Below are 25756 nucleotides of genomic sequence, written 5' to 3' on the forward strand. Positions count from 1 at the left end.
ATCAGCTTGAAGCTGCTGCTGCTTCTTCTTCAGGCTCCTTGAAGTGGCAATAAGCTGGCGCTTGAAGCGCTCCTGCTCCGCGGGGTCCTCAGGCACGCCGAACTCGTCGTCGCCGAGGCTAATCTCGTCTTCGGAGGGAGCATGTAGTTGTCCTCCTCCGGATACCCGTCCGTCGCTTGTTCATCTGGGCTGTCCTGCCCATCTTCCTGTTCGGCCTGCTCGAAGGCGGGCTGATCAGGGTCATATTCATCTTCGGCACCGTCCGGATTGTTTTCGTCTCCGGTGCCGGTATTGCCTTGGCAGGGCTTGGAGCGGCGCTGGCGACGCCCATGTTTTGCTTTCTTCTTGGAGGGGTTATCCTCCATTGCCTCATCGCCATTTGTTTCTTTCGGAGTGTCCATCATGTATATATCGTATGAAGAGGTGGATGTCCACCGCCCTGTGGGCGGTGGCTCCTGTGTGTCTCCTACATCGTCGTCCATACCGTCGATGTCTTCGGAGTCAAAGTCAAGCACGTCGGTTAAATCATCGACCGTGGCAATGAAGTGGGTGGTGGGTGGGCAGCAAATTCCTTCGTCGCCTGCTTCCCACTCAAGCCGAACATAGTTCGGCCCAGAGCCTCCTGACAAAGAGAGAGACTTTAATGAGTTCAGCATGTCACCAAAGGGCGAGTGTTGAAAAATGTCCGTAGCGGTAAACTCCATTACCGGAGCCCATCCTGGATTGGCTGGCTCGAGGGTGTGCGGACCGGAACCAACAACCAGATACGAGTCTGGGGCCCCGGGGTTACAGGCCTCCACAGAGGTGAGACCTGTGTTCGGCTCCACCGCCGATGAATATGCGGCCTGCGGGGCGGGGTCCAACCCTCCGTCCTTGGGCAACGTAACCTGTTCCGGATTTAGATCCGTGGAAACTGCAGGGATGATGTCCCGAGCATTGTCCGACAGCAGGTCTAGGCCGTGCTCGTCGTGACTGTCCGGCGCTCCTGGCACATCCCCGAATCCGTCGAAGATCAAGTCTTCGCGAATGTCCGCCGTGTAGTTCAAGTTTCTGAACCTGATCTGATGGTCAGGGGCGTAGCTGTCGATCTGCTCTAGGCGACCAAGCGAATTGGCCCGCAGTGCGAAGCCGCCGAACACAAAGATCTGTCCGGGTAGAAAAGTCTCGCCTTGGACGGTGTTGTTGGCGATTGAAGACGCCATCAAGCCTCCAAGCGACGACACAGAGGAACTCTCAATGAAAGCACCAATGTCGGTGTCAAAATCGGCGGATCTCGGGTAGGGGGTCCCGGTCTGTACGTCTTAGGCTGATGGTAACAGGAAGCAAGGGACACAATGTTTACCCAGGTTCGGGCCCTCTCGATGGAGGTAAAACCCTACTTCCTGCTTAATTAATATTGAAGATATGAGTAGTACAAGAGTAGATCTACCACGAGATCGTAGAGGCTAAACCCTAGAAGCTAGCCTATGATGGTATGATTGTAATTGTGATCGGCCTTCTAAGGACCATCCTCTCCGGTTTATATAGACACCGGACAGGGCTAGGGTTTACATGGAGTCGGTTACAAGGAAGGAAATATAATATCTGGATCGCCAAGCTTCTCTTCCACGCAAAGGAGAGTCCCATCCGGACACGGGCCGAAGCCTTGAGTCTTGTATCTTCACGCTTCAATAGTCCGGACGATGCATATAGTCCGGCTGTTCGGATACCCCCTAATCCAGGACTCCCTCAGCGACCATGGGAGGGGTAGCGCCAAGGGAACCGATTGGTGCGAGATCGTGGGTTCGGGAGCGAGAGGGAGAGAGAGAGCCGTGGATTCAGTTTGAGGTTTTTTTAGTGAAAAACCAACGTGGGAAGGCACGCGATCGGGTGGGAGAAGGGATCGACGAAAGGTGCGACGTAAGAGGGGAGAGGAAACCTTACGTTTCTTTTAGATAGTAGAGATAAGAAGAAGAAAAGGCCAGAAGTGGCATGGGTTAATTTGTCCAGACCGCCCGGCCGCACCTAATTTGGAAGGTGACATGTGCCCAGTTGTAGGAAAAAAAGAGAGCCAGGGAATGAAAAAGGCAGAGAGAATGAGGGTAGCAATGAAGACATGCCACAAGAAAGTGATAGTCCCACTAAGCATGAGCTTCATCATGAATCATATCCCTCACCTAAGCCACTTGGCGTACTCCCTCCGTCCACGAATAAGTGTACTTCTAGCTTTTGTCCTAGGTCAAAGTTTTAAAACTTTGACCAACTTTATAGAGAAAAGTATTAGCATTTATGACACTAAATTAATATCACTAGATCTATTTTGAAATGTACTTTCATAATATATCAATTTGATGTTATATATGTTATCATTATTTGTATATAGTTGGTTAAAATTTCAAAACTTTGACTTAACATAAAAGCTAGAAGTACACTTATTCGCGGACGGAGGGAGTATGAGCCTATCCCAGACCCTATAAAAACGCAGCACCAGCAACCCCAGCTCTTCCCTCCTCCAGTCCACTCCAATTCTCCTCCCTAGTACCCACTCCACACAGAGACCTCCCTGCTCTCATCTCAGAGTTCCTGCCCCACACAGAAGAGAAGGAGCGAGAAAAATGCCGCGCCACATGCTGCAGCAGTCCGTCGACCGCCTCGCCGCGCTGGCCGCGCCTCCGGCGGCCGCCATGGCGCGGGGCGGGATGAGCGTGCACACGGACACGCTGCTCATCCTGGCGGCGGTGCTCTGCTTCCTGCTCTGCGTGGTCGGGCTGGCCATGGTCGCCCGGTGCTCCCGCCTGTGCAACCCCTCCGCCTTCTCCGTCGACGCACCGGGGGCAGTCGCCGCGCCGTGCAAGGGGATCAAGAAGAAGGCGCTGCAAGCGCTGCCGACCGTGTCCTGGCGGCCAGAGCAGGAGAAGAATGATGAGGAGGCTGGGGAGCGGCCGGAGTGCGCCATCTGCTTGGTGGAGTTCGCGCGCGGCGACGAGGTGCGCGTGCTCCCGACGTGCGGCCACGGCTTCCACGCCGCCTGCGTCGACGTGTGGCTGCTCTCCAGCTCCACCTGCCCCTCCTGCCGGCGCGCCCTCGTCGTGTCGCCGGCGCCGTCGGCCACCGAGTCGCCCCCTCCCCAAACATGTTGCGAGCGCGCCGACGTCCTTGTGGCGCAGGCCTCGGCCGCCGTCTCAGGCCCCGGCCGTTGCCGGCCGTCGGCACAGTAGCGTCTCCGCCGCAGCAACTTCAGTATGCTCGCAACGTGCATACGACACACACACACGTGACACGTATATAGCCGCTCTTTCTCAATAGATCTTGGCCAGCAGGTAGTACGTACGTACGTACGTACAAAATGCATCTGTACAGTGTGCGAGATGGCGCATCTCGCTTGATTTGCGTTGGTAGCATTTTCACTATTGGTAAATACTTCCAAATCACCTTCTTTTTTCGACGATACTTTCAAATCAATCTCATCAGCTAAACAAAAGGAGTGGAAATTCAGAAAGTGAAAAGGGAATGTACAGACGTGGGTGCTGTAGGTCGTTGCATACATAAAGCGCGCGTACGGCAGCAACGCTTTTAGGTAAAGATCATCGTCGTCACTGGTCACCAGGACGTGTTCATGTGGACCGACCGATCGCTTTAGCGCAAGAGGGGCGGCGAAATGTGGTCAAGTGCCGATCATGGCGGCGCCGCGGCGGTCGTGCTCACCCCCGTCGCGTCATGGCCGGCATGCCGCAAGGTGGTGGCGCCGGGCACGCACGCACGCGGGATATTTTAGGCCGCGATGTGATGTGACGTGACGTGATGCGTACAGTACGTACGCCGGGCTGCACGGACGCGTGTGCGTACGGACGGCGGACGCCGGCCCCATCGCCATGAATGGTCGAGGGAGGTGCTCTCGAGCGGTTCATCGCCATCCGTCGACGGTCGACCCCACCGACGAATGATGATGGGCTGCCCATGCAAGCAGATGCAACAACGGGCGGACGTAGGCGCCACCAACTCTGCACCTAATTTCCACGTCAAATCAAATAGCTTCGAGTGTTTCCTCCACCTCCGGCGCTCCATACCATGGCTGCAATGTTTCTTCTCTGGCCCCGGCGGCCGCATGCATGGATTCACGTCGGCCGGTAGAAGAGCGAGCCTTTTCCGATTACGGCGGCCAGCGAGCAGCCACCAATCTGGAGGAGGGAGGGTTTATAGTAGTACAAATTTTGTGATGCGTCTAGTAGGCACTGCGCTTTACAAATCGGCTTATCGTCTCCTTTTCACGTACGCATTGCTTTGTAGTATTGTTTGTTCCCTTTTCGATACCATTAGTTCTTGCCACCATGATTGTCATCTGGATAACAAGTGGGCAAAGAGTAAAAGAAACGTGACCCAATTAGAGCCAAAGCGTAAGGGCAGAGGGGAGGTGGAGACTTGGGGAGGGGGCATGTGATCTGAGTGTCCCAATTCGCAACTCGATCGGTAGAGCGGGCCGCCGGCCAGCCGGCGGGCGTCCATCCATGGCTATCTGGGGTCGCCTCGCCCTCGCCACTAGGCTAAACTAGCTCCACCTAACCGCCGTCGATCGTCAGTGGCGGTTTTAGGCCGCACGCCAATCTCGACGAACCAATTTCTCCCATCAGATTTGTTTGCTTGTTTGTATCTTTTGATTGATTAGAGCATCTCTAGTAGGTCCTGCAAAATGGCCTCCGGCATATCCATTTTATGGTTCTCCCGAAAACGATTTTTGGTACCCCTCCGGCGAAACCGACCCGCAAAACCTTTTGGGGGGTTTTAGGCAAATTCATAATTTTTAACAATATAATCTTAATACAACAACAATATAAATCAATTTTATTAATGCTTTAGCATCATACTCCCTCCGCGGAAATACTGAAATGGATGTATCTTACAAGTATTTTCGGACGAAGGAGTACAATACAATAATCATCTTAATTACAACAAATGTTCAAATATGAATAAATTAAACAATAACAAATGGTTCGGGATGAAAAGAATTATTCAAATCACACACGAATACAAAAAAGATCAAATGAATAAAATGGTAGTCCATTGGGAGTGAAAGCTCCCGCTCCTTCGTTGGGCGCGCGATGTGGGATGCCGTTGACGCCACCATGCTTCAAAATACAGGAACGAGCTCCCGCACACACGCAGATGAATCATGTGGGGATGGACAGGAGGCCGGAACAGTAATGAGCTCTGGGGGGAGAGAGCTTTGCCACCCATGCTACCACCTTTTCTTGGGGGACTCATGTGTGAGCTCAGGGAGAAAAGAAGGATATGTTGGCTCGCAAAGACATTATTAACGGTTTCGATACCTAGCGGTAGAGAGTACATCATCCACATTTGCATTGAGATTCGAGCTGGGACCCACATATTAAATGTCAATTGTTGTTATACAAATGAGTTTGCTGCAATATACTTCCTTCATCCCAAATTACTTGTCATATAGATGGATAGAAAAAGATGTATCTAGTACTAAAAATACGTCTAAATACATCTATTTTTGCGACAAGTAGTTCAGGACGAATTTGAGACAGAGGGAGTACATAGTAATATAGCTTGACATGCACAGGCTTTTGTTAGGCAAAGTACTAGAGTTGAGGGGTTCTTTTTGTGAGAAGAGTACCACACATGAGGGATTGGTGGTGGCTGAAGATGGCAATGGGGCCATGAAACCCTCGTCCTCGCGGGTTTTTATCCTATTAGACGACGGGGATGAGCGTGTTTCTAACCCCACGGGGCTGGTACTAGGTAAATTATAAAACCCGGCTCATCTCGTAGGTTCAAACCCGTTCCAGCATTACCCAAATTCGAAACCCGCCATACCCGTGAAATTACTGACGTATGGACCCGGGAATAGACATGAGCCGCCAAGAACTTAGCGTCCTGCTTTAACCCCCCCCCCCCCCCCCCCCAATTTTTTTTCCAGGCCATCTCACCTCCAAAAAAACATGAACCATGAATTGTCATCTCGCTGAACTATGTATGGCTGAAATATGCTCCTATTTGTTGTTCAAATCTGCTCATGTTTGTTGCTGAAATATGCTATTGTTTTGTGCTGAAATATGTTTTGACTAGTTAGAATGTTTCAATCACATTTTAATTTCATTAATTGTTACTCCTATAGTTACTGAACTCGGGCTAAAAAGAAGCACCTTTGAAACCAGGGTTACTGAGCCCAGGATTTCCGTTGATACTATAATTGGTTACTCTTGAGCCTTTGAAACCATTCTGATATAATCCTGGGTTCTGATATAGGACCTGGTAGTCAGATTTCTGTTGAAATGGTTATTCTGATATAATTTATTTTTTATTATTGGTTAGTCCTATAGCCGTTGTTCCCTAGAATTGTGGTTATCAACTACACCGGCCCTAAATGTTGTGTATTTGTATTAGCACGAACTCCCTCTGTGTCGAAAACGCTTTTATAGTATGAGACGAAGGTGAGTACTATATAGAAATAACAATTCTCTATGGTTGGTTAGTTTGCTTAAATATTCAAATACGTATGCACCATGGTATAGTACACTGGTACCATTATTTGTGACTGTGATCAAGTACTCAAACCAGAAAATCTTCAGGCCTTGTTTGGTAGGGGTGGATTTGAGAGGTTTGGGAGGAGGGGATTTTAGGGGATTTGGTGAATCCCCCTATTCCACCCAATCCCCTCAGATCCCCTTGAAACCTCAAATCCCTCTCCATCCACAATCCCCTCCATATAAAACATTGTTTGGTAGGCAGGGATTGCCCTATTGAGTTAAACTGATATAAAACAGTTAAAAATCCAATCTTTACAGGTTAAATAGCATCACAACAAGACAAACTTGCTACAAAATTGTGAATGACACCTAAGTGTCAGTCTAACATTGAACGAATCCCATCCAGCACTAACACTACTACTACTTAGCGATAACCCGAGTGAACAACCAAATTTGCAACTAGATACATGCAATGTAGCCTAAGAGGAGGTGAACTTGGTGACGACCTTCGAGCCCTTGGAGACGGCGTTCTTCAATATCTTATCACAACAACAACTTTGAAGGACTTGAAACTACAAACAGAATTTCCTTGCTTGGTTGTTTATCAAATTTTCATACTGTATTATATAATCTGAGAGTGGAGAATTAAATAATGAATGCATGGAAGATAGTACTAGCAGACTAGGCTAGATGGCCACATATACTCTGATATTGGAGAACCAATGTTGCTCACCCAGATTATGCACCAAGAAAAGAAAAAAAATCATGTGTACAGATGGATAAACAGGACAAAGATATATTAGAGTATGAGAGTTGCACAAAAGTAGGATGTGGGAATTTTCTGAATCAAAAGATTAGCTAGCTTCATGATCAGGGACGTATCCGAGAAAACGGAGGCCCGGTGTAGATTAAAAAATGAGGCCCTCGACCTAACAAACAGTAGCAACTATTTTAGAGAATTTTATTTAGAGAAAACTAATAGTAGCAACTAGATACAAAGGCTTTGTTATATGTATCATCATTCTGCCTTTATTTTAGGATTAAGTTACTAATAAAGTAACCAAGTTACAAGTGTACATGAGTGCTACATCAGTTGCAAATTTATGGATGGGGACCAAAATGAAGCATACTGAAGAAGGAACGTCCAATTTGCAAGTGCATCTGTCATCTCTCTCTCTCTCTCGTCGCTTCAAGAAAAAGGTGTGATGCCACGAAACAAAAACAACTAAGATTTAGTTACAGATATTACACTGTTGTATTTGATAGAGAAGAATAGCGAACAGATAATGTTAATGCATACAAATGAACATAAGATCAATAAAAATGTAGGGATACAGAGGTTATCATTGTATGTTGTTCTTGTCCAAAAATACATCAATCTGCGTGGGGATACAACAGCCTGTGGGAGGCCATAAATTAAACTAGAACCAAAATAACACCCCTAGCCCATGACACTAGGGAACAATAACAACAGTCAGTGCTCCAGATCGATGGATTCAATCAGATAAATACCACAGTCTCAGCTTCCTTCTAGTAGACCAGGCCAAACGGCTACAGAAGCTAACTGTCGTGTTCTCCAAATGAGAAGAGACAGACAGACTCATCCATGGACGCATCAAAATGCTGCCATACACTACTAGGGAAAACCTTATACACAGAATTTTACCAGTAGCGCTTGTTAAAATGAGGCGCTACTGCTACTTAGCAGTAGCGCGTCGGCTAAAACGGCGCTACTGTTACCCGCTTAGCAGTAGCGCGGCAGGAGCAGAACGCGCTATTACTATAATTGCCACACCGTTTCCGACGTGCTAGGTATAGTAGTAGCGCCCTTCTATAAACAGCGCTACTACTACGGATTTTAGCAGCAGCGCGTTTTGCCTCCCCACGCTACTGTTAAAGCTATTTTTACCTAACCCCCCGCGCGGCCTGATTTCCTCTCCTCTGCTTCCTTCCCTAATTCCCCACTCTCTCTTCTCCCCCTCGTCGCCTCCGCCTTGCCGCCGTCTCCCCCGACCCCGCCTCGCCGCGCCTCAGTGCCGCCGTCTTCCCCGACCCCATCTCTCTCCCCGCCCTCTGTAAGCACTCTCCCCTTTCGATCCCTCTTGTTTGCTTAGTATGAACCCTAGCTATTTAGTGCTAGTTAGTATGAACCCTAGGCTATTTTTAGTGCTAGTTAGTTAATTACAATTAGTATTAACCCTATTTAATTAGGTAGTACAAGCCCTAGTTAAAAAATGGATACTTATATGGTAATTAGGGCAGTAGTGCCTAGGTACTAATTACTCCCTCCGTTCCGATTAAGAACTAATTGAATTAATAGAACTAGTTAGTAAGAACTTGTTGCTATTTTTTTAGTTAAAGAAATTTTTTCCGCATCGACGTGGACGATGCCTATCCCGCATCCTCGTCGTCGAGTCGGCGGAGGACGACACCTGCTTGACCAGACGGGTCATGTCCGGGACTGGGCTCCGTCGGGGTGGTACTGGGAGGCGCTACCTACCGGGGGGCGCAGGTTGGTGAGGAGCCAGCTTGTCGTTGACCCGAACCTTCTTTGGGGGCGGTCGCGTGGGCCAGTGACGGTCCAGAGGCTCGAGGACCCCGCGGAGGTGGTGCGTCACCGTGTCAGTGAGGAGGACGCGCACATCCGTCGCTACTTGTTTGCGTTGGAGCACAGGTTCTCCAATACCTGGCAGGTTCTCCAGGGATCTCACTGGAGCTATGATCCCGTGATGGTTCCTTCTCTGTGGGTGTCCACCGCCCACGCCGATACCCGTCGTGTGCTAGGATTTTAGTTGTATTAGTGATGTTATATGTATGACACTATTCGGGATGTATTAGTGATAATATTCGATGATGTATGAACACATGAAATGGTTTACTTTTACTTATTGAATGCAAGCTAATTTGAGTCCTATAAGATATTTTAAAATGTATATCTTGTGTTGCTCAAATAGGATATGTGCTTGCCCAAGTGGTCGATCATGTTTGCAGGTTACACCTCCGAGTGGCCTATGTTTTGCCGGAGTGTTGATTTATTTCTGTTCCGGCAAATTTCAGGCGCTCGATATGTCCTATTTTAGCAAAAGTCATGCCGGATTTTTCCGTGAATCTTGGCATGACTTGTGCCAGAATATGTAGGAAATATCGAGTGCCCCGGATTTGTGTGTTGAGTATCCTGGTAGTTGTCTTCGATCAATTTTCAATTAATATTTCAACTATGAACATAGGAAATGTCTGACGACGAAAAGGATTTCGATACTTGCAAATACTGCGAAGACGAGCGCGGCCTATGCAACGGAATTTACCTAGATGATGATAGGCGCTTCAGCATCAAGCTGGACGAGAACTTCGAAGTGGATACAGTAAGTCACAACGACAAGTTTTTTTCGTAATTAAGCATGACATATGCTTCATTTGCTTGAACTTATAATTTATTTATTTTTACTATTCTACTAGCGTATACCTGCCATGCAAGAGTTTTTGTATTGGATAAGATAGGTTTCAGTCGTACTATGGAGGTAAAGAAAGTTTACTTGAAGACCGAACATGGTTATATTTTTAACGTAAAATTATACAATTCAGACGACTACACCTATTTTGGATGCAAAACATGGCGAGCACTATGCAAGACTTATGCATTTGAGCCTGATATGGTTATCACCTTTGATATTCGTCCGGAAGATGATATTGAAGGTAATACCGACATCTGGGTCAATGTGCAGATGCCTCTAGTTATATCATTATGTAAGTTTCTCAACCATATTTATGTCTTTGATATTGTTTATTCAAAAATAGTTGACAACTAATTTGTATTGTCAGCTTATTTCGGTGCAAGCAAACATGTCCAGCGCTTGGTAGACAGGACCGTATGATGGAGTCATGTACCTAGGATAGGGTCACAGACCTGATCTAAGTACCCTGCCCAAGGACACCCTTAGAAGAGATCACCTTCCAGTCGACCTACGAGGGACTCACTCGACTGACTTGAAGGACTCGACCACAACGACTCACTCGACCACCGGAAGGTCAAGAGGCACTCTACACTGCAACGGTCTGTAATTAAGTAGACTTTATGATAGTAAAGACACTTTATGTGGGGCGTTACCAGTAACGCCCCGGACTTAATGTACCTTAAACCCTTCATTACGTGGGTTGGCTGGGGTCCTGGTGCACTCTATATAAGCCACCCCCCTCCACAGGCAGAAGGGTTCGGCACCTTGTAATCCATATACACATAATCCACTCGACCGCCTCCGGGCTCCGAGACGTAGGGCTTTTACTTCCTCCGAGAAGGGCCTGAACTCGTACATCTCTTGTGTTTACAACCTCTCCATAGCTAGGACCTTGCCTCTCCGTACCTACCCCCCACTCTACTGTCAGACTTAGATCCACGACAGTTGGCGCCCACCTTGGGGCTGGTGTTTTAGCGATTTTGTGGAGAAGTTGCGATTCTTCCGAGTACTTTCATCATGGTAGCTGCTGGAGTTTTGGTCGAGGGTCGAGAGATTCGTCTCGGTGCTCTCACCTTCGTCGCCGACGACTCCGCCTGGCTCCAGGAGGCTCCACTCGACGTCGATGCGCTCCCCGTCCGCGGTGCGACGCATTTTCGCGCATGTGTCCGCAGTGTTCTGCTGCGGCAACCGTCGACCCCATATCGGTCGACTCCCCTATCGACCACCCTCCCGGTCTCCCGCCAGCGCAAGCGCTCGGGTCGGTCGAGGCTCCAACGGTGGGTGAGACACGCGGTGGCTCGCCAGACGGCCACCACCCAAGTTGCGGCAATCGAGCCCGACGAATCTCTCTACGGCCTGTTCGATCTGTCGACTGGCTCCGTAAAGACAGCATCCGAATGCGATAGCAGTGATCCAGCGGCGGAAATCCTGATGGTCGACGGGCCACGCAGCCCCCCTGGCTTCGCCCGTGATGGTGGGGCAGGCGACGGAGGCGACCCCGCACGAGACCACGAAGAGTACCAGCCCGAGCCACTCGACTCTCTGCAAAGAGAGGAACTTCGCCACAGGAACATGGATGCCCTGCATACTCCCATCGCAGGAGAAACCCCCGAGGCTCGCGCCTTGGAGGAGGCACGTTTGGCCAATTTGGCCGAACGCGCTCGCTTGGAGAATCTTCAGCGAGCACTCGACGAGCGCGCGCGGCAACGAGTTCCCGACGCCAGTCGACGTCAACTCTTCCCGCCGACTCAGGTATATCGAACCTCAATCCAGAATTTAGCAGCTGCGACCCGTATTGCAGAGTCCATCCATCCCTCTCAGTCGGAAGCTGGCAGAGGCTTGATGCAGATCAGGGATCTGCTTCGGGCAGCAGGAGATCAAAATTCAGCCGTGTCGCAGTCGCGCAACAGAATTCACAGTCGATCCGTCGCTGCGAATACGGTTCAGTCGGCTCACAGTCCCAGATCGCCTCCGCGGCGTGAGGGGCGCGAGAATCGGCGAGACCAATATGGAGACCGACACGACCGAGATGATAGACGTCGAGTGCCCACTTCCCCTCTGAGGGGTGGGTCTTACGCTCCTCGGCAGCAAGATGACAGACGTCAGCTCAGTGCGGGGCGAAGAGTTCCAGTCGACCCCAGGGAACCAGGCTTCGACGCGCGATCCATTATCGTGCAAGGCTTGGTCGACCGGAAGAGAGCCCATCGAGGTGGACTCGACAGAGATGCGCCCATGAGCAGTCGAGTGCACATTTCTAGTCCGGAATGTTTCAGCAGAGCTATCAGAGCCGCAGTGATTCCTCCCAATTTCAGGTTGGCAACAGGAGTCAGCAAGTTCACCGGTGAGTCTAAGCCTGAAACTTGGCTTGAGGACTACCGAGTGGCGGTTCAGATTGGTGGTGGGAATGACGAGGTGGCCATGAAGCATTTGCCCCTCATGTTGGAAGGTTCTGCCAGAGCGTGGTTGAATCAGTTACCTCCTAGCAGCATTTACACTTGGGAAGATCTGTCCCGAGTGTTCATCAGAACGTTTGAAGGAACTTGCAAGCGACCGGCTGGATTGACGGAGCTGCAAGTCTGCGTGCAGAAGACCAATGAGACTCTCAGGGAGTATATTCAGAGATGGATCACTTTGCACCATACTGTGGAGAATGTGTCCGATCATCAGGCGGTCTGCGCCTTCAAGGATGGTGTCAAGAACAGAGAATTGAGTTTAAAATTTGGTCGAACCGGAGACATGACCTTGAGTCGGATGATGGAAATTGCTACCAAGTACACCAACGGCGAAGAAGAAGACCGACTCCGAAGCGGCAAACACAAGCCGAGCCAGTCGGAGAAGGGAAACACCAGTCGGAAATAGAAGCGGAAGGCTGAACCGGCAGCTCCTGGAGAGGCTCTGGCCGTGGCTCATGGAAAGTTTAAAGGGAAACCAAAAGGATCCTGGAACCCTAAGAAGGTAAAGGATAAAGAAGGGAACGACGTGATGGATATGCCGTGTCACATCCACACGAAGAAAGACGAAGAGGGGAATATCATTTACCCAAAGCATACCACTCGCCAATGTCGACTCCTGATCCAGCAGTTTCAAGGAAAACAGTCTAAAGACAAGGAAAAGGAGTCGGACAAGGCCGAAGACAAGGAGGACAGTGAGGAAGGATATCCGCATGTCAACTCCACTCTGATGATCTTTGCAGATGTGGAAAGCAAGAGTCGATTGAAAGTCATTAACCGCGAGGTGAACATGGTTACCCCAGCAAAAGCAAATTATCTGAAATGGTCCCAAACACCCATCACATTCGACCAATCTGATCACCCGACTCATATTGCCACCCCTGGGAGGCAAGCTTTGGTGGTCGATCCAGTTGTCGAAGGCACTCGACTGACAAAAGTGCTGATGGACGGTGGTAGCGGGCTGAATTTGCTGTATGCAGACACACTGAAAGGAATGGGCATTCCGATGTCCCGACTGAGCACCAGTAACATGAGCTTTCATGGAGTTATACCAGGGAAGAAAGCCGAGTCACTTGGCCAAATAGCTCTGGACGTGGTGTTTGGTGATTCGAAACATTTTCGCAAAGAGAAGTTGACGTTTGAGGTCGTGGATTTTCAGAGTGCATATCACACTATTTTGGGGAGACCAGCTTATGCACGGTTCATGGCTCGACCATGTTACGTGTACCTCAAATTGAAGATGCCCGGCCCCAAAGGAGTGATCACTGTCACCGGTGATCGGAAAAAGGCAGAAGAGTGCTTTCAGAAGGGCTCAAAGATTGCTGATTCCCAGGTGACAGCGGTCGAGTTCGAAGAATACAAGCAAAACGCAGATCCGAGTGATTTGCTGCGATCCAAGAAACCCGCCACAGAATCTGCATTTCAGTCGTCCGGTGAGACGAAGCCTGTTCACATTCACCCGACCGACCCCGATGCAGCTCCGACCCACATCTCCACAACACTCGACCCGAAATAGGAAGAAGCGCTCATCCAGTTCCTCCGTGAGAACTGGGACATTTTTGCATGGAAGCCCGCTGACATGCCAGGTGTTCCCAGGGGACTGGCTGAGCATCGCCTAAGAGTCGACTCATCAGCAAAACCAGTCAAAGAGCATCTTCGGCGGTCCGCCGTCCAGAAGAGAAAAGCCATTGGTGAGGAAGTGGCTCGACTGTTGGCGGCAGGATTTATCCGAGAGATATACCACTCCGAGTGGCTCGCTAATGTCGTCATGGTTCCTAAGAAGGACAAATCGCTCCGAATGTGCATTGATTTCAAGCACATCAACCGGGCCTGCCCGAAAGATCATTTTCCTCTCCCTCGCATAGATCAAATTGTTGACTCGACCGCGGGATGCGAGAGATTGTCTTTTCTAGACGCCTACTCCGGGTACCACCAGATCCGTCTGTACGGACCCGACGAGGTAAAAACAGCTTTCATCACTCCATTCGGGTGCTTCTGCTATATCACCATGCCATTCGGCCTCAAGAATGCCGGAGCCACATTTATGCGAATGATTCAGAAGTGTCTACTCACTCAAATCAGTCGGAATGTGGAAGCGTATATGGATGATATCGTCGTCAAGTCACGAAAAGGTTCCGACCTGCTCGCTGACCTCGCCGAAACATTTGCCAACCTCAGAAGGTATGATATCAAGCTCAATCCATCAAAGTGCACATTCGGAGTTCCTGGTGGCAAGTTACTCGGTTTTCTCGTTTCCGAGCGAGGGATCGACGCTAATCCAGAAAAGATCGGCACTATTCTCCGAATGAAACGCCCTGTGCGAGTGCACGATGTCCAGAAGCTTACTGGATGCTTGGCCGCATTAAGTCGATTCATCTCACGACTCGGTGAAAAGGCATTGCCTCTTTACCGACTGATGAAGAAGGCAGACAAGTTCGAGTGGACTCCAGAAGCTGATGCAGCGTTTGCCGAGCTAAAAGCTCTGCTCTCCACCCAGCCGGTGCTTGCTGCTCCAATCAGCAAAGAGCCTCTGTTGCTTTATATCGCAGCCACAGGACAAGTCGTCAGTACAGTGCTTACGGTCGAGCGGGAAGAGGAAGGAAAAGCTTTCAAAGTTCAGCGCCCAGTGTATTATTTGTCTGAAGTCTTGACTCCATCCAAGCAGAGATATCCTCATTATCAGAAGCTTGTGTATGGAATATACATGACCACAAAGAAGGTTGCTCATTATTTCTCTGATCATTCCATCACAGTCGTCAGCGACGCTCCACTATCAGAGATTTTGCACAACAGAGATGCAACTGGTCGAGTGGCGAAATGGGCGATTGAACTTCTTCCCCTTGATATCAAGGTTTGAGGCAAAGAAAGCCATTAAGTCCCAGGCAATAGCAGATTTCCTCGCCGAGTGGATTGAACAGCAGCAGCCGACTGAAGTTCACTCGGAGCATTGGACCATGTTTTTTGATGGCTCTAAGATGTTGAATGGTTCCGGTGCTGGGGTTGTCCTGGTTTCCCCCAGAGGAGATAAGCTCAGATATGTGCTCCAGATTCACTTTGATTCCTCCAACAATGAGGCAGAGTATGAGGCCCTCTTATACGGATTGCGCATGGCCATTTCACTCGGCGTCCGTCGCCTGATGGTCTATGGCGATTCAGATTTAGTGGTCAACCAAGTGATGAAGGAGTGGGACGTGAGAAGCCCAGCCATGACTGGATACTGCAGTGCAGTGAGGAAGCTGGAAAAGAAGTTCGAGGGGTTGGAGCTCCATCATATACCCCGACTGAAAAATCAAGCAGCTGATGATCTAGCAAAGATAGGTTCCAAGAGAGGAGCCATTCCGAGTGGTGTGTTCTTGGAGCATATACACACTCCGTCAGTCAAAGAAGATCCTTTCACCGAAGAAGCTCCACAGCCCAAGAGTGCCACAGATCCGACTGAGGTTGAAGTCCCAGCAGTGGTCGACTTGGTCATGGAGGTCTTGGTGGTCATTCCCGACTGGACAGTTCCGTATATCGCGTATATCCTGAGAAAAGAGCTTCCGGAGGATGAGGAAGAGGCTCGACAGATCGTCCGTCGATCTAAAGCCTTCACCGTAATCAAAGGACAGTTATATAGAGAAAGCGCGACTGGAGTTGGTCAGAAGTGCATAACACCAGAAGAAGGTCGAATCATCCTTAATGATATCCACTCGGGAACCTGTGGTCATCATGCGTCCTCTCGGACCATCGTGGCCAAAGCATACCGAGCCGGATTTTACTGGCCAAAGGCGAATGAGATGGCAAAGGAAATAGTGGATAAGTGCGAGGGATGTCAGTTCTACTCGAATATGTCGCACAAGCCTGCATCAGCTCTGAAGACCATTCCACTCGTCTGGCCTTTCGCAGTATGGGGGTTGGACATGGTCGGTCCTTTGAGAACAGGGCGAAGTGGCTTCACGCATGTACTGGTGGCAGTCGACAAGTTCACCAAGTGGATTGAGGCTAAACCAATCAAGAACCTTGACGCCGGTGCTGCTGTTAGCTTCATCAGGGAACTGATATTCAGATATGGAGTCCCGCACAGCATCATTACGGATAATGGGTCGAACTTTGACTCGGAAGAATTCAGGGATTTCTGCAACTCTCAAGGCACACGAGTCGACTACGCTTCGGTCGCCCATCCGCAGACGAATGGACAAGCAGAGCGAGCCAATGGCCTGATTCTCAAGGGATTGAAACCCCGACTGATGCGTGATCTCAAGCATGCAGCTGGAGCATGGGTCGACGAACTTCCCTCGGTGCTTTGGGGACTGCGGACCACACCTAATCGATCGACCGGAAGAACTCCATTCTTCTTGGTCTACGGAGCTGAAGCAGTCTTGCCGAGTGATCTTCTCCACAATGCTCCTTGAGTTGAGATCTACAACGAAGCAGAAGCTGAACAAGCGCGGCAGGACGCAGTCAACCTTTTAGAGGAAGAAAGGGAGATGGCTCTGATCCGATCGACCATCTACCAACAAGATTTGCGTCGTTTCCACGCCAGAAATGTGAGGGGTCGAGCCTTCCAGGAAGGAGATTTAGTTCTCCGAGTGGATCAGAAGAAACAGCACAAGCTTGCTCCTTCTTGGGAAGGGCCCTTCATCGTCACCAAAGTTCTCCACAACGGGGCGTACCGTCTTTACAATGTCGAACATAATATCGACGAGCCCCGAGCTTGGAACGCGGAACTACTCCGCCCATTTTACACTTAAGTTTATCACTCGGATGAGTTACAATAAAGTACTCCTGTAGTTCATGGATTTCAAAATAATAGTGTCATAGTTCCTCCATAATTTTTGTCACTTTTTATTTTGTCCAATAAAATTTTCCCCTCAGTGGGTGACTTAGCCGCGAATCCGTTTCGCCTAAGTTTGTAAAAATCCTTACCGAGTGGTGAGCCAGACTCCCACTCGGAGGCTTAGCCACGAATCCGTTTCGCCTAAGTTTGTAAAAATCCTTACCGAGTGGTGAGCCAGACTCCCACTCGGAGGCTTAGCTGCGAATCCGTTTCGCCTAAGATTAAATAAAATCCTACCGAGTGGTAAGCCAGACTTCCACTCGGAGGCTTAGCTGCAGTCCAAGTACTCGCCTAAGTTATCAAAATCCTACCGAGTGGTAAGCCAGACTTCCACTCGGAGGCTTAGCTGCAGTCCAAGTACTCGCCTAAGTTATCAAAATCCTACCGAGTGGTAAGCCAGACTTCCACTCGGAGGCTTAGCTGCAGTCCAAGTACTCGCCTAAGTTATAAAAATCCTACCGAGTGGTAAGCCAGACTTCCACTCGGAGGCTTAGCTGCAGTCCAAGTACTCGCCTAAGTTATAAGAATCCTACCGAGTGGTAAGCCAGACTTCCACTCGGGGGCTTAGCTGCAGCCCGGTGCTCGCCTAAGATATAAAAATCCTACCGAGTGAAGAGCAAACCTCTCACTCGGGGGCTTAGCTGCAGTCCAAGTGCTCGCCTAAGATATAAAAATCCTACCGAGTGAAGAGCAAACCTCTCACTCGGGGGCTTAGCTGCAGCCCAGTGCTCGCCTAAGATATAAAAATCCTACTGAGTGAAGAGCAAACCTCTCACTCGGGGGCTTAGCTGCAGCCCGGTGCTCGCCTAAGATATAAAAATCCTACCGAGTGAAGAGCAAACCTCTCACTCGGGGGCTTAGCTGCAGCCCAGTGCTCGCCTAAGATATAGAAATCCTACCGAGTGAAGAGCAAACCTCCCACTCGGGGGCTTAGCTGCAGCCCAGTGCTCGCCTAAGATATAGAAATCCTACCGAGTGGAGAGCAAACCTCTCACTCGGGGGCTTAGCTGCAGCCCAGTGCTCGCCTAAGATATAAAAATCCTACCGAGTGAAGAGCAAACCTCTCACTCGGGGGCTTAGCTGCAGCCTAGTGCTCGCCTAAGATATAAAAATCCTACCTAGTGAAGAGCAAACCTCTCACTCGGGGGCTTAGCTGCAGCCCAGTGCTCGCCTAAGTGGATTAAGGAATAAGTCGACTGCAGTGAGCGTCTTGCTTTGAACCTGCAAAAGACATTTCAAGCCAAAAGCAATCATGTTCAAACATCAAATTCAAGTTCGGAATGATACCTAAAGGAACCGAAAGTGCTCAGGCGCTAAGCCTGTTAAAGTTTATCGGTTACAACTCCACTCGGCATACCGAGGCAAATTTAAAGCGTCGAGCTTAAAAGAAGTTTTTTACCCCTCCTGTGGAGGGCTGGAAGGTGCAACAAACTCATCAAGATCAATTCCATCTGCGATCCGAGTGGCAGCAGCAATGAAGGTTTCCATAAAGGACCTGAAGTCGTGTTTCTTGGTGTTGGCCACCCGGAGGGCCGCCAGCTTGTCTTCTCGCGCATCTTTGCAGTGGACTCGGGCCAGACACAGAGCAACATCTGCACCGCACCGAGCCGAGGACTTTTTCCACTCCTGCACTCGACCAGGGACTGTGTTCAAGCGAGCCATCAGCGACTCGAGGTCGTGCTGGAGTGTCTCCCTGGGCCAGAGCGTTGCGTCGATGCGAGATGTGGCGACCTTCAGCCTTGCGAGATAGTCCACGACAGCTGCGACACGGGACTCCAGTCGGAAAACATTCATGGCAACTTCGTCGTTCACCGGAGAATTGACGGGGTCAAGGTTTGGTTCCAGCTGGCTAGTCTCTTCTTCAAAGTCTTGACAAAATACTGCAAGGGCGATCACCGAGTCAAGGCAATGGTCAAATGGAAAAATTACAGTTGAAAATGATTGTTGAGCATAAAGGTTTACCTTCAAGCATAAGGAACAGCTTCTCGGCAAGACCACTCAGGAAGGCCTCCAGATCATTTTTCTTCCCAAGAGCAGCTTTCAGATTGGTATTTTCTTGTTCAAGCTTGGTGACTGAAGCTAACTTCTCGTCAGCAAGCTTGATCTTCTCAGCTAGTTCAAGGTCTTTTTTCTGTTGGGCCTCCTTCACCTTACCAGCAAGTTACAGCAAGATCAGATTTTGAAACAAATAAAGGGAAAAAGCAGTCGTCGAGGTCTCACCAAACATACCTTTGGTCTCCTCCTTTGCCTTCGTCAGATTCTCCTGAGCCAGCTTCAAATCCAGCTCGAGCTGAATGTGCTTGTTTTCCAGCTCAGTGTAGCGAGCTGCAAGGTCACAGGATCTCTGGGAAGAATCAATCGACTAAATATCAAAGATAATTCACTTTCGAGTGGAACAGGAAAAATCATGCGTTTCTAAGACTACAGCCGAATACAAGCATTCGACCGTAGTCTCGGGGACTACACCCAGTGGGTGCACTCAGCGTGCCCCCACTAATCCTGTTGAAGACAGAGTCGACCAGTCGACCTCAAAAAAAAACAAGATGTATTCTTTAAGACTGTAATCGACTGCAAGCAGTCGACCACAGTCTCGGGGACTACACCCAGTGGGTGCACTCAGCGTGCCCCCACCGGTTTGCAAAATCCAGTCGCCATAGTCGAATGACGGAAAGACTGAACTTATAAAGCCTAAGGCCGACTGCCAGCAGTCGACCTTAGCCTTGGGGACTACACCCAGTGGGTGCACTCAGCGTGCCCCCACCGGTTTGCGAAATCCATTCGCCATAGTCGAATGACGGAAAGACTAAACTTATAAAGCCTAAGGCCGACTGCCAGCAGTCGACCTTAGCCTTGGGGACTACACCAGCGGGTGCACTCAGCGTGCCCCCGCTATCACGGAGTTTAAATCGACACACCCAGTGGGTGATTACTATAAATTCTGGAAAGAAAACAAGCGGTGGTCGACTGACCTGAACATTGCTTTGAAGGGCGGAACTGGCGTCGTAAGCTATCTGGCTCGCATCCCGGATGGTCTTCAACTGCTCCATCATGATCCTTGCCTGGCGTATCGCCTCCTTCGCGGCGCCAGCTTGGTCCTCTGGGACGTGGTGCGTCGTGAAGAGGGAGGGCTGCAGAGCACTCGTCAGTGGATCTGCGAAGGACATAGTGTGTCGAGTGGTGTTCTCCTCCTCCGCGACCAGAGTCTCAGGCACCGTCACATCCTGGGACACCCTGCCGGCAGACGCTTTCCTACTCCTTTTGGGCTTCAGCGGTTCCTCATCTTCATCATCATCAGGGAGAGTGATAACAACATTGGATGGAGCTACAGAAAAGAATCAGAATTAGAGATCATGAGTTAGTCGACTAGAAACGGTGTTAAGAGTATAGTACCAGGTTTTGAGGTTGCTGCGTCCTCCATCTCATGGTCGTCAGCCTGGGCTGAGGTCTCAGAAGTAGCAGCACTGCAACTCCAAAGAATCAGTCGACTAACTCCAGCGCCAACCAGAGATAAAGTTCGCACAAAACAAGAAGACTTAAGCAGCATGATTACCCTGATATGGTGGGGATGGACACCTTCATCTTCGGCAGGAGCTTGGTCGGCTTTGACGGGGCCGCCCTGGGCTGCTTCAACGCCTTTTCAGTCGGCGCCGGAGAGGTGGTCCGAGGGCGCTTGGTCGACTGTGTAACAGTCGCAACCCCCTTGCCACGTTCAGTCGCAAGGTCATGGACAAGTTTCGACCGCCTTTCCGAGCGCGGTGGTGCGACCTCCTCCTCCTCCTCTTCTTCGTCCTCATCATCATCATCATCTTCATCGTCATCGTCATCATCATCATCCTCAGCGGCGTCCAAGTCCCACTCCTCCTCCTGGCTCTCGCCCCCGCTCGCTTCTCCCTCCTCAGTCGGAGCCTGTGCTCCATTGGGCATCGAGTACAGCTCAGTGAGGGCCTGATAGACATCAAGACAAAGATCAGGCGACCGATCGGCAGAGAAAACAGAAATAAATGTGACAAGAATACAATGGGAAGTGGAGCAGACATACCTTGTTTGGATCACTGTGGCAGTCGAGTGGAGGAATCCTTCTGGCTCCGCGAGGGTTATCCTTGTTCCCAGTAACAGCGGCCATCCACCTTTCCAGAGTGGCATCGTCGACTGCTTCTGGATTGACCCGAGTCACATCCTCAGTCCCGCAGTACAACCACATGCAATGGCTCCGGAACTGAAGAGGCTGGATACGACGCCTAAGAAAAACCTCCAGGAGATCCATACCCGTCACTCCCTCCCGAACCAACTGAACTACACGCTCCATCAGCATCTTCACGTCAGCTTTCTCCTCCGGAATCACCTTCAGAGAGGAGGGCTTGCTCACTCGGCCCATGGTGAACTGAGGGAGTCCACTCGACTGCCCCGGCGTCGACTGATCCTGGCAGTAGAACCAGGTCGACTGCCAGCCTCTGACTGACTCGGGAAATGTCATGGCTGGGAAGGTGCTCTTGTTCCTCACCTGGATCCCCATACCCCCACACATTTGGACAACTCGGGTTTTTTTGTCGCCTGGGCTCACCTTCTTCACGGTCTGAGAGCGACACGTGAATATGTGCTTGAACAAACCCCAATGCGGTCGACAACCCAGGAAACTCTCACACATGGACACAAACGCGGCAAGATAGGCGATAGAATTCGGGGTGAAGTGGTGGAGTTGCGCTCCAAAGAAGTTCAAGAAACCACGGAAGAAAATGCTCGGCGGCAAAGAAAATCCGCGGTCGACATGGGTAGCCAGAAGCACGCACTCACCCTCTTCCGGCTGGGGCTGCCACTCTTTCCCCGGAAGCCTCGCGGCTCCATGAGGGATCAGGCCCTCGTTGGCCATGTCGAGGAGATCCTTCTCCGTGATGGTCGACTGGATCCAATCCCCCTGGACCCAGCCTTTCGGCAGGCGAGATCTAGACGAAGACCCGCCACGACTGGTGGATCTCCCCTTCGCCTTCTCCGTCGCCGACGCCTTCTTCGCGCGTTCCAACGCCGCCGTCTTCTCCTTGACCATGGCTGCCGGCGGGACGCGCGAGGGGAAGTTGTGCGGAGGCGAGAGCGAGCGTGTTGGGCGGAGACGAAGGGAGCAGAGAGAGAATGCTGAGGCACTGTTCAAAAAACCCTCACCGGGCGCATTTATAAGATCCCTTCCGAGTGGATGACAGGTGGGCCCGGTCGATCTAATCATATCCTGAACAGTTACGCGGACGCGATACGTGGCGAAAAAAGCGGCGCGGGGATCGAGGCGTCTATGCCCTGTCCCGTACGAACACCGCGGTCCGCCCCGCTTCGCGCGCTTCCCCAAATTTCGCATCCCGCGGAATCCGCGAACGGCAGATCGGTCTGCCAAACGCGGGATTTCCTGCGATCCGTCGCTCGGAAATCGGCGAAGTCCAAAAGATCACTTGATGAAGGAAAAGAATGGATCGAGTCGACTGAAGAAAATTTGCTCACTATCAACAAAGAGATTTTTTTTAGTTCAAAACAACGCATGACCAGTATGCGAAGGCTAATCGGAAACAACATCAACTCCTTCATCACTCAAGCCTCAATCCATTCGGGGGCTAATGATGGAGTCATGTACCTAGGGTAGGGTCACAGACCTGATCTAAGTACCCTGCCCAAGGACACCCTTAGAAGAGATCACCTTCCAGTCGACCTACGAGGGACTCACTCGACTGACTTGAAGGACTCGACCACGACGACTCACTCGACCATCGGAAGGTCAAGAGGCACTCTGCACTGCAACGGTCTGTAATTAAGTAGACTTTATGATAGTAAAGACACTTTATGTGGGGCGTTACCAGTTAAGCCCCGGACTTAATGTACCTTAAACCCTTCATTACGTGGGTTGGCTGGGGTCCTGGCGCACTCTATATAAGCCACCCCCCTCCACAGGCAGAAGGGTTCGGCACCTTGTAATCCATATACACATAATCCACTCGACCGCCTCCGGGCTCCGAGACGTAGGGCTTTTACTTCCTCCGAGAAGGGCCTGAACTCGTACATCTCTTGTGTTTACAACCTCTCCATAGCTAGGACCTTGCCTCTCCGTACCTACCCCCCACTCTACTGTCAGACTTAGATCCACGACACCATATACTGTGCCGGGGCTGAACTCAACTGCGAGGAGCTCAGTCATTATGTTTCATGGCTTGCGAATCTTGATACTGTCAAGACAAATTTTCTTCCTGCATTTAGAAATGTTAGTACTGAAAATGTGTGACCAATAGTGTTCGTAATGAACTACGATCACATCTATTTAGGAAGGATGGTAAGATTTTTACTATTTGTCCTTAGTGCATCTTTTCCATACATTATTTTTGAAGCTAAACTTCATTGCTAAGCATGTTACCATACGATGTTCTTCAACAGGGACTCCCGATGAATGTTGTGCCTTATGGGATCGAGACTAAAGGTACCATGAGTATTATTAGCTTACGACCAAGATATCCTACAGATTACTTTAGTGCATTCAAGATTAGCGACGGATGCTTAATAGTGCAAGACTGGACCAAATATGTGATGGGGGAGCGCAGTGAAGTACTAGGGGCAGCAAACAGATGCGCTACCCACGATTAGGAGACAGGTTCATCTGCATGCTCCAACTTGATCAAGGAGGAGAGATATACATGTTTTATGTTATTTTACCTAAGAGAGAGCAGCAGGAGTGATTAGCTAGCTAGAAATGAGTATGAAAATGATGATGTGCTACACTATTACTATGATGATAAAATAGCTAGTGTTGGTGGTAATAACTATGATGATTATTATTAGCTAGTGTTAGTGGTGATTAAATAAATATTGTTGGTGGTAATGACTATGATAATGATTAAATAGCTTGTGCTGGCGGATTAGATTCAAGTGGAGGCAACATGTGGTGCACATCGAAAGTACTACTAGTCCAAACTAGATCAAGTTTGGATTAGTAGTATACTTTTGACATGCAACACATATTGCCTCCACTTGAACCTAATTCACCTTAATGTCACACACTGTTATGGACATAATGATGTAAACTTCATAACTGGTATTGTACCAATATTTGTACGATGGCGCATAAATACACTAAAAATAAAAAAATAAAAAAAGAATACTAGTAGCGCTGGAGAGAAAACACGCTGCCACTAGTTACATTAGCAGTAGTGTGGGAGTGAACGAAAGTTGCAGCTATTTGTCCTAGCAGTAGCGCATGCGGGCACGCGTTACTGCTAAGCAATAGCTGTAGTGCCTTATTAGTAGCGCGCCTACCCGCGCTACTAGTGAGCACAAAACCAGCGCTACTACTAGGGTTTTCCCTGTAGTGATATAGGATAGGAGAAGGATGGCCATGGAGGCAGACTGTCTCATCGATGGACGCATCGAACTGCTGCAGAACGGCCGGAGCCATGGCCGCAGGTGTTGGAAATATGCCCTAGAGGCAATAATGGTGTCATGTCGGTGATGAAGGTGATCATGCCGTGCCTCAAGATGGAGATCAAAGGCGCAACATGATATTGGCCATATCATGTCACTTTATGATTTGCATGTGATGTTTGTCATGTTTACATCTTATTTGCTTAGAACGACGGTAGCATAAATAAGATGATCCCTCACTAAAATTTCAAGAAAGTGTTCCCCCTAACTGTGCACCATTGCGAAAGTTCGTTGTTTCAAAGCACCACGTGATGATCGGGTGTGATAGATTCTAACGTTCACATACAACGGGTGTAAACCAGGTTTACACACGCGAAACACTTAGGTTGACTTGACGAGCCTAGCATGTACAGACATGGCCTCGGAACACAAGAGATCGAAAGGTCGAACATGAGTCGTATAGTATATACGATCTACATGAAGATGTTCATCGATGATGACTAGTCCGTCTCACGTGATGATTGGACACGGCCTAGTTGACTCGGATCATGTATCACTTAGATGACTAGAGGGATGTCTATCTAAGTGGGAGTTCATTAAATAATCAGATGAACTTAATTATCATGAACATAGTCAAAAGGTCTTTGCAAATTATGTCGTAGCCTACACTTTAGTTCTACTGTTTTAAGATATGTTCCTAGAGAAAATTTAGTTGAAAGTTGACAGTAGCAATTATGCGGACTGGGTCCGTATACTTAGGATTGTCCTCATTGCTGCACAGAAGGCTTATGTCCTTAATGCACCGCTCGGTGTGTTGAACCTCGAGCATCGTTTGTGGATGTTGCAAACATCTGACATACACGTTTTGATGACTACGTGATAGTTCAGTGCGTAATGTTAAACGGTTTAGAATTGAGGCACCAAAGACATTTTTTTGAAACGCCGCAGAACATATGAGATGTTCCAAGAGCTGAAATTAAGATTTCAGGATCGTGCCCACGTCCAGAGGTATGAGACCTCCGACAAGTTTCTTAACCTGCAAAGTAAGGGAGAAAAGCTCGATCATTGAGCATGTACTCAGATTGTCTGAGTACTACAATCACTTGAATCGAGTGGGAGTTAATCTTCCAGGTAAGATAGTGATGGTTCTCCATAGTCACGGCCACCAAGCTATTAGAGCTTCGTGAT

At 49.5% G+C, this 25756-nt stretch overlaps 1 protein-coding gene across 1 annotated transcript; it reads left to right on the forward strand.

Moving 5' to 3' along the window:
* Positions 1-2491: 2491 nt before the first annotated feature.
* Positions 2492-3424, forward strand: LOC123116826 (RING-H2 finger protein ATL80-like). The gene has a single exon (XM_044537720.1). It carries the CDS (start codon positions 2595-2597, stop codon positions 3195-3197), a length of 603 nt encoding a protein of 200 aa, XP_044393655.1. The 5' UTR covers positions 2492-2594; the 3' UTR covers positions 3198-3424.
* Positions 3425-25756: the final 22332 nt, after the last annotated feature.

The sequence above is a fragment of the Triticum aestivum genome, chromosome 5B (genome assembly GCF_018294505.1).
Source record: "Triticum aestivum cultivar Chinese Spring chromosome 5B, IWGSC CS RefSeq v2.1, whole genome shotgun sequence".
NCBI lineage: Eukaryota > Viridiplantae > Streptophyta > Magnoliopsida > Poales > Poaceae > Triticum > Triticum aestivum.

Coding starts and splice junctions, on each gene's coding strand:
- LOC123116826 (XM_044537720.1), top strand. CDS start 2,595: ATGCCGCGCCACATGCTGCAGCAGTCCGTCGACCGCCTCGCCGCGCTG.